Here is a 9,167-nt window from a genome sequence, read left to right on the forward strand (position 1 = left end):
TTTAGTTAGGTTGTTTTTTTTAAGTCATCATCAGCTCCAGTTATTAGATTGAAAGCAAAGTGGTGTCAAGGGTGTTTCTTTAAAATAAATTTGTTTTGATGTTCTAAATGGTAATAACTCTTCTTTAGTAAGAGACAGGCACCCAGGTTTACTAAAATGCCAATCTACCCAGCTAAATTTACACAATAAAGCAGGAACACTGCATCTGAGGTGATGATCAATACAGATGAAACACTACTGACATTTAACATGAAGGAGGATTACAAGAACCAGATGATCTCCACCTTTAGTGTCAGTCTGTCATCATGCGTGGAAAGGTCCTTGGAGAGAGTCATAGAGTCAGCCAGTTCTCAGTTTCAAGGCAATAGTTATTTATAGTAAGGCGCCCCAGAGCCATCCCATATTTGATCTCTAGTTGAATGGATTAAGAAATTTATATTTGCGTTCGGTGAACAGTCCTCACTGGGGGCAGTGTCTCCAGGTGAGGTTTGAGATGCATTAATGGAGGGGTACTGAGAAGCTTGTATTGCTGCAGCCCTTCGTTCTGCAGATTAACAGATTACTTTAGATTACCAATGCTCCTGGACAAAAGGAGCAAGTATCTTTTTGAAGATTAAGAAACCTATGTTTGATTTTTCATTCCTTCCCCACCCTCACATTTGCGTTCTGATAACCACGTAGCATTGTTTCAGATATTGAAATAGGGGTTGCCTGGCCAGCATGGGCCATTGTAGCAGTAAGTCATACAAGAGAAGGGGCATTAAAGGGGAAGAATTGCCCAGTACTTAGGGCACTAGCCTAGGACTTGGAGACCTGGGTTCAAGTTCTGACCCTGTTCTGCCACAGACTTCCTCTGTGATCTTGGGCAGTGTCTCTGCCTTAGTGACATCTGCAAAATGATAAGAGGAGCACTGCCCTCTCTCACAGCAGTGTTGTAAGGACAAAAAGATTAAAGACTGTGAGGTGCTCTACTGTAACGGAAGCCATACAACTACCTAAAATAAACTGATTAGCAGGCTATTGGTGCATACCTCAGATGCATTGTGGGGCAAGACCAAAGGTAGAATTCTCCTGTTAACACAGAAGTGCAGTTTTATTAGGTTTCTTAATATGAGAGACATGTTTTAAAGTTACAATTATATATAAAAAAAATCCTTCATCCCCCCCACAGGCTGAGCTTATGTATCACATTGGGTTGCTGCTTTAGCCTTTTAGAAGAAAGAAGTTTAAAAACTACTTTTTAAAAGATTTCAAACGGCCATTCGCCCACCCCCCCAATATCACTGAAGGCTAACAAATGATTTAGAGATTTTCATGGGATCCACTTTAAAGAACAGAGATCTTAACTACACCTGGATCCTGCAGTAGCTGCAAGCAGAAGAACATATCTTTCTCCACTTTCTCACTACACAGTACAGATTCCAGGCTAAATCCAGTCCCTAATTAAGTCAGTACCAAAACTCCAAGTGACTTCAACGGCAGCAGGCTCTGACAATGTAACAGCATCACATGCGTTGCAGAGATGAGAGAGCGGGGGAAGGCATATAACAAGACACTCCCTGTACCAAATCCTAGACATGTAGCATCTAGGAACTCCCAAGCTCAGTGTCATACCAGAATTAGATTGTCTACATAGTGTTTAAATGGTCAAAGTCAGTTTCCCCATCTGTAAAATGGGGATGACACTTGCTAGTACTTTCTGCATTCCTGATACGTTGGCAAGTGTTTGAAAAGAGCTTTGAAGATCAAAAATACTTGGCAAGTGCTAATTATTATTCAGTGAAAAGACTATATAGTTTTTTTTCACATCCACTCCTTCCCCAGAGGCTGGAAACACCTATGGCCATAGCTACAAAAACGGAGATTCTGACATGTCTGAAATGATAAAGTGATCTGTTCAAATATTACACAAGTGTGTGCCTGTAGGGTTTCCTAGGAATACTGATTTCAGCAAGTGGTACACAACCAGCACTATGCCCAGGAAGCAAAACCATGTTGATTTTAAGTTTCAGAGTAGCAGCCGTGTTAGTTTGTATCCGCAAAAAGAACAGGAGTACTTGTGGCACCTTAGAGGCTAACAAATTTATTAGAGCATAAGCTTTCGTGAGCTACAGCCCACTTCATCGGATGCATATGCTAACTAATAAATCTGTTAGTCTCTAAGGTGCCACAAGTACTCCTGTTCTTTGTGGATTTTAAGGGCAATTTTGCCTAAATAAGGAGTTGCTAATAGGCCTTTAAAAAAGGCATTACACTGTATGCCTGATAATGCAATGCAAGGAATTCCCATAGTTAGGTTATATGTAGTTTTACATTAGCATGAGACTTTGAGTGTATTTGAACATTGTTGCCTGTATTCTTCCAAGACTGCAAATGCCACAATGACAGCTGATCAACATGGGGACCAGAGTGAAATTAAACATTTTGCAAAGTCAGTTTGACTATTTTCTCTGTACAGAAAGCAAAACAAACAGTGCCCATTGTGTTTGTTCATTCACACAGAGGGAAAGGAGATGTCCTAAAAACAGGAATATGTGGTTGTAAACCATTGAAATCAGCAGGAGTAGCATTAACTAGATTTCAGTTGATGTCACTTTACACAAGATAATTGTTTGAAGCCTCCTGCACTATACTATCTCTTATGTCTGGCATTTTGGGTCTACATCCCAAATTTGAGCCTCAATATGTTGAGATCTGGGAAGGACTATTTTCAAAGACCATTTTCAATTTTGTAGCTGAAAACTATCTTTGTAAACAACTTGTGTACATGCACAAAGATAGGCCATAAGATAGAAAGTAACTTTAAAGTCACTGTACATTTCATACTGTAGCAAAGGTCAATTTATAAACAAACTGTTTCCTCAGAGATGGACCAAAGCCAGAACTGGACACTGCAAATATTCCCAAACCCTAGATCTGACTCCAGAGTGAACTGACCCCAGAGTCAAAGGTGGTGAACGGACTCCAGAGTCAAAATTCACAGCTTAGAGCCATTTTTACAACCTAGGAATCTTTTAGGTTAGTCCATTTTAGGTCAGCTCTCAAGACAGATACATGTTTAGGTTCAAGAGCCCTTACAATGCTAAGTCTGAGCCACATCTAAGTGTAGGATAGTTTTCTCCTGTTGATTAGTCAGGTGTCCTGCTGATTGTTGCTGGTAATTGGAACTAAATTACATGCCATGATTTTTTTCCATTTATCCCTGTAAGTTAGCAGGGCTCTCTCATCTGATCTTTCAGAGTTTACCATAATGAAGTATTGTTCTGAGCCAAGGGAGGCCCATTACAGAGCACACCTAGGCCAGCACTGCAGTTTCACATTCAATGTCTTTAGTAGACTTTACACCAGAATTCAATTATTCCCGAAATCCTAGCTTGCCACAATTTGAGTCTCATTCACACTCTCACCTCCGAATATTAGAAGAGAAGGAGATTATGGTAAAGATAGCTCTATAAAAGGGGTGTTCCTATCTGAAGGCTTTCAAAAACTTTGAGGGAGGAAAGGTTTAAGAAGAACTCTGAAAACTTGGTCTAATAACCAGAGAGCAAAATCTAAAGAGAAACTAAGCAAAGATGAGTGGCACAAAGGAGATGAGAAACATAGCTAGGCAACAGCTGGAGAGAAAAAAAGTGAATAGAAAAAAAAGGAGAAAAATGGACAAAAGAAAAATGTCAGAAGGGAAGAAAAGAAAGAGCTAGAAAGTGAGGCAAACTAAAGTTTCAAAAGCAAGCCAGAATCTAAGTCTCAAACGTAAAACTGAGCAAAGATTAGAAGGCTGAATAAAAACCACATATATGGAAGAGAAACAGACCAGAAATAGCAGGAGAAAGGAAGGTGAAATGTAAGCAGATGCTTGGTTTTGTTTCTTTGTTTTATTGTTATTAAATCTTAGTTCCTACCATCGTTTGACAAGGAAGTTCTGTTTTTACCTATCAGTATTGCCAATCCCAACCATTCAAAAAAAAAAATCAAGAGTCAAGCCTCAAAAAAACCCCAGCAACTTGTGTTCTCTCTCTTTACCTTCTGGCTCTGGAGCTTTTAGGGCACATTGCTTATATCCAAGCTTTTCTCCACAACCATGAAAACTAGAAACTTACTTAAAAGAATACCACATTGTTTGGCTGTTAACCAATCTCATAATATTTTTAGAATGTTTAGTATTCCCCACACTTATGGTAATTTGTGTAACTATGAATTAGATTCCCACCATGCTTTTCATTTATGCCACATTTCAGTGCATAAAGCAGGTGAACTGTATAGCCTCTATTGTTTGTGTATGCAAAACCATTTAGAAGTTATACCAAATATAAACAGGGTGCAAGGATAATTGGTATATGTATAAGACGACAAAATTTAGTATTAGGAATAATTGGTGCAGATGCCTTGGTACCCTGAAAACAAGTTATGAAGCCACATAAGAAAAGGGATTAAAGGGTTTATGTTAATGAGGTAACACCTTGGGAGTTTTCTATCTATTGTAAACAAATTGGGCATAAAAAACATTATAAACTCACTTCTACCTTTGGAATAGAAAAGAGCTGCAAACCTGTTTCCCCAATTTGAATAAAGTATTGGCCCATTCTGTTTTGTGCTAATCTGATTAATAAACACCAACTGAGCTGAGTTATCTAAACTAAACCCTCTTACAAAAGGATAGTTGAGATTACATGGGAATCTCTTGATTCCATCAGCTGGGATTTAAGACACACCAAACATCCTGAGACTCATGATTAAGTAGCAATCATTGGCAACAATGCATTTATTAATCTTTCAAGTTGTATTCATATGGGCAAAGACTCCAAAGTAAATCAGAAATCCCACCTACAAATGGAACACTGGGGCCAGCAGAAAAGAGGCAGAGAATCCCTGTGGGGCAGATGCATTAGTTTAAAAACAAACAAACACACACACACACCGGACCCAGTCTTGTGAGGTGCTAAGCACTTTCCTCTCCCACTGAAGGCAGGTTTCAGAGTAACAGCCGTGTTAGTCTGTGTCCACAAAAAGAAAAGGAGGACTTGTGGCACCTTAGAGACTAACACATTTATTGGAGCATAAGCTTTCGTGAGCGACAGCTCACTTCATCGGACGCATACTGTGGAAAATACAGAAGATGTTTTTGTACACACAGACCATGAAAAAATGGGTGTTTATCACTACAGTGAGAGTGGAAGGCCACCAGAGCCTTCCAGAATTTGGGCCATTGCCAGGTCAATTTACAGCCCAAAATGTAGCCTTTGTATGACAGTTTGCTACATGTTTTGATCAGTGGAAATGCCTCCATTTATTATTCTTTTTAAAATAGAAATAGAAACAGTTTATTTTCTAAAAGACAAAACATTCCCCTGCCGCATGTGTAAGCGAACATAACAGTATCTGGCTACATCAGAAAGTAATGCTGACCATAAGAGAAATTGACTAATCAGTTTTCATTATCCAAACAGAGACTTTACAGAGAATGAGCCACCAAACACACACACAGTTAGGAGTACATTTAGATTTATGGCATTTCAAGTTGAATAATTTAGAAACTGGTAAAAAAATACAGAAACCTGTTTGAAGTTGGTCTGTCTAAGTCGTAACCTGACAGTGTCAGTTTGTTAAATGTTTTATAAATGTGGAAGTCATTATGTTTATGGGGGATTGGAGATTAATGCTAATAGAGGAGAGAAAAGATTTTTTGGATGAGCAGGATTCTGAAATAAATAGCTAAGACTGGAGAAAAAAACACTTAACACAATGCATCCCAGATATTTCAATAGTGTGCATCTGAAACAGGATTCACTGGGGGGAGGTTGGGGGGGGGGGGAGAGAGAGGCATCATCCCTTACCTGTTACATGAATCTATACAACCACGTTTGGAACAATGTGTCTGTCACTAATATTAAAGCTTTCAGATTAGTATTCACTTTACATAGTAATGCAAGACAGACATTTTTTCTGGCCTAAGGAACTACTGTTGGCTTTATTTCACCTCCCACAACAATATCCTGGTACATATTCCAGTTTATTTAAGCAAGCAGGAAAATGTCTGAATGTACAGATCCAGCAACTCTGTAGCCAGCATAAATGCTAATTTCCCTATGTGTTGCAAGCAAGCAAAGGTAACACCTGACATTGACAAGGGCCTCAAAGTAGCAGTACTCTTTATCAAAAAGTCTGATGTAATTTACCGACAAAATTCCTTCTGTAGCAGTCACCACCATAGGTAAATAAGTTGAATAGCCACATAAAGGCAAAGCCATATGCCTCTATATGATCTAATGACAGGGAGTACTTTCGAGAGAAGGAACTAGACACAGGCTGTCAATACCTTCACGTGGGAACTAGTTGTTTTGGTTGCTATCGCCCAAGCTGTTGCACAAGAGATACACTTTACAGGCCAGGAATTTTACAACAGCTTCTCATTTTATAAAAAGGAATTTGATGATAATAAAGTTACTTGGAACAGATCCAGTAACTACAGTCAGGCATGTAGAAACCCTTTCCATTGGGCAGATGTGGTTCATGGTCATGGGGCATCAGCAACTTAAAAGTCACACTAATGTCTGAAAGCGTTTTCCTTACTATGGTTATAAGTAACAGGTGTTGAACTTGAAAAACTGGAGAGAAAGTATTTATTTATTTTTACATTTATTTTGTACATTTCAGGGTATTTGTACAGCCAGTTTTGCTGTTTCCTCTGTATATCGACAGGTTTCAGAGTAACAGCCATGTTAGTCTGTATTCGCAAAAAGAAAAGGAGTACTTGTGGCACCTTAGAGACTAACCAATTTATTTGAGCATGAGCTTTCGTGAGCTACAGCTCACTTCATCGGATGCATACCGTGGAAACTGCAGCAGACTTTATATATACACAGAGAATATGAAACAATACCTCCTCCCACCCCACTGTCCTGCTGGTAATAGCTTATCTAAAGTGATCATCAGGTGGGCCATTTCCAGCACAAATCCAGGTTTTCGGGTGGAGGGTGAGAAAACCTGGATTTGTGCTGGAAATGGCCCACCTGATGATCACTTTAGATAAGCTATTACCAACAGGACAGTGGGGTGGGAGGAGGTATTGTTTCATATTCTCTGTGTATATATAAAGTCTGCTGCAGTTTCCACGGTATGCATCCGATGAAGTGAGCTGTAGCTCACGAAAGCTCATGCTCAAATAAATTGGTTAGTCTCTAAGGTGCCACAAGTACTCCTTTCCTCTGTATATCGTTAGCTTAACCAAATGTTTATGTGGGTCTTTCCTACAACAAAGCAGAAAGACATTTTAAAATGGGGAAATAGAATTGTAAAGCTGTAAAAATTCTCAGGAAGGCTTAATGGCAGGCACAGTACCTCCAACTGACTGCGTTTCAGGATAATGGTGTCCCTGTTTCAGAGTCAGGCATAACCACAGACAGCAGAGAACTATGTCATGTTCACAACTCTGTTAGTTTTACACGTCCAAAGTAAAGGAAGATGGCCAGGCTCACCCTGCCGCTGTTCCATCACGTCTGGGTCACAGCTGACTCCCCCTGGCAGAACTGACTTATCCCGGCCCCAAGAGATTTCCCAAGTATTTTAGAATGAACCAAGAGCCAAGTAATTTATAAAAAGTTTCCCCAACAGAGGTAATCCAACCCTCTTCCCCAAAACTGGGTCCTGCTACAAGGTCCAACCCCCTCCTTGAAAGAATTACCATTCAAGTTACAGAGATGGGGCCAAGGGGTGTCATTTGGAGCCAGACTGCCAACACGCAGAAGCTGCGAGGACCCAGGCTCCCCTGCAGCCTATGAAGACGACACTGGCCATTTGCAGAGCGAGGAGCTCGACTCTCCAACACGCAACCCAGCTGCTCCCGGCCTGACCCCCGCCAGCTCTGCCGCAGCGCTTCCCCCGGCAGCCGGGGAGGTGCAGAGGCCCCTGGGCGCCGGGCCGGGCGCTGCCCCCCGCACTCACCCACGCAGGCTGGTGCTGGGAAGCGACGCTCTGGTGTCTCTCCTCCTCCGCGAGCCGCCCAAACGCCGCCGAGAGCCGGGCTCGCTTCCCGCGCCGGTTCCGCCGCCACCACATCCACAGCACCAAGCCCGCCAGCACCCAGCTCGAGCTCAGCCCCAGGGCGCCGGCCAGGTAGACCGGGGCGAGGCAGAAGAGCGCCCGGGCCACGAAGGCGCCGAGCTCCGGGAGGAGCCAGGGCGGCTCCTGCTGCTGTTGCCCGCGGGGCTCGCCAGGTGCCGCGGCGCCGGGGCCGGAGTCCCCGCGGGCGGCAGCCGCGGGCTGCATGGCGGCTCGAGCCGAGTCTCCCCCGCGCACCCAGAGTTAGCGCAGCTGCTCCGGAGCGGGGCACCGGCTCCCGCCCGCCTCCTCCATGCGGGCCTCGGCTCTTACTGCGGGGCGGGAGCCGCTCAGGTGCGGAGCCACCGGGCTCCCGGCGGCTCCGCCCTCCCCAGCTCCTGCCCCCGGGCGCGGCCGCGCGCTGCGATAGGCGCCGGGTCCACCTGCGCTGCCTGCCCTCTGCTGCCCCCTGCAGGGGAGTCTCCGCCCGGCTAGGGAGCCGGCTGGGGCAGGTGGTGTTCACCGCTCCAGGAAAGGCTGGTGCAAGAGCGGAGCCAGGGGTGTGGAGCTGCTGGGGGGCAAGCGAGCTGGGGCAGGAGAGGAGCCAAGGAGGGCGAGGTCTGGTTTAAATAAACGAGGCGCTTGGGGAACGGAAGGGATGGGGGCAGGTGAGACCAGGACAGCAGGAGAGGAGGAAGGAGAAAACTAGGGAAGGAGGACAGGGGGAGTCATCCCTGGAGGAAGGGAGAATGTTCGGAGGGGAGGACGTTTGGGGGAAGGAAAGAGTTTGCCTAGGGAAAGGGAAATGGGAGGGAGGGAGGATGAGCGAAGGAAAAACCTCACACAGGATTGCAGGAGAAAACGAGGAAAGCAAGAAAAACCTACATTTGGAAGGAGATTTAATGACTGGGGGGGGGGGGGATATTGAGGTGCAAGAAGCTGGGGCAGAAATACTGGGAAGGGGAGAAAGAGAAGAGAGACCCAGCTGACACGATAAGTCAAGCGGCTAGAGGTGCCCGCCTGGCCTCAGCACCAGGTGTAACTGGTACAGGGTGGTAGATGGGCAGCTCCTTCCCCCTTACAGAAAGTGCAAGATGGCCCCTCCCGCCCCTGTTTAGCCTGGCACAAACAAT

The 9,167-nt window shown here is 44.1% G+C and overlaps 1 protein-coding gene across 1 annotated transcript in view; it reads right to left on the reverse strand.

The window, feature by feature from the left end:
• ESYT3 (extended synaptotagmin 3) overlaps positions 1-8,457 on the reverse strand; it is a 60,072-nt gene extending 51,615 nt beyond the window's left edge. The window contains exon 1 of the mRNA XM_073305201.1: positions 7,939-8,457. Coding sequence (XP_073161302.1) covers positions 7,939-8,262 — 324 coding nt within the window. The 5' untranslated portion in view covers positions 8,263-8,457. The remainder of the gene's footprint in view (positions 1-7,938) is intronic.
• Between the last annotated feature and the right edge of the window lie 710 nt (positions 8,458-9,167).

The sequence above is a fragment of the Lepidochelys kempii genome, chromosome 11, assembly GCF_965140265.1.
Source record: "Lepidochelys kempii isolate rLepKem1 chromosome 11, rLepKem1.hap2, whole genome shotgun sequence".
In the NCBI taxonomy this organism is placed as follows: Eukaryota; Metazoa; Chordata; order Testudines; family Cheloniidae; genus Lepidochelys; species Lepidochelys kempii.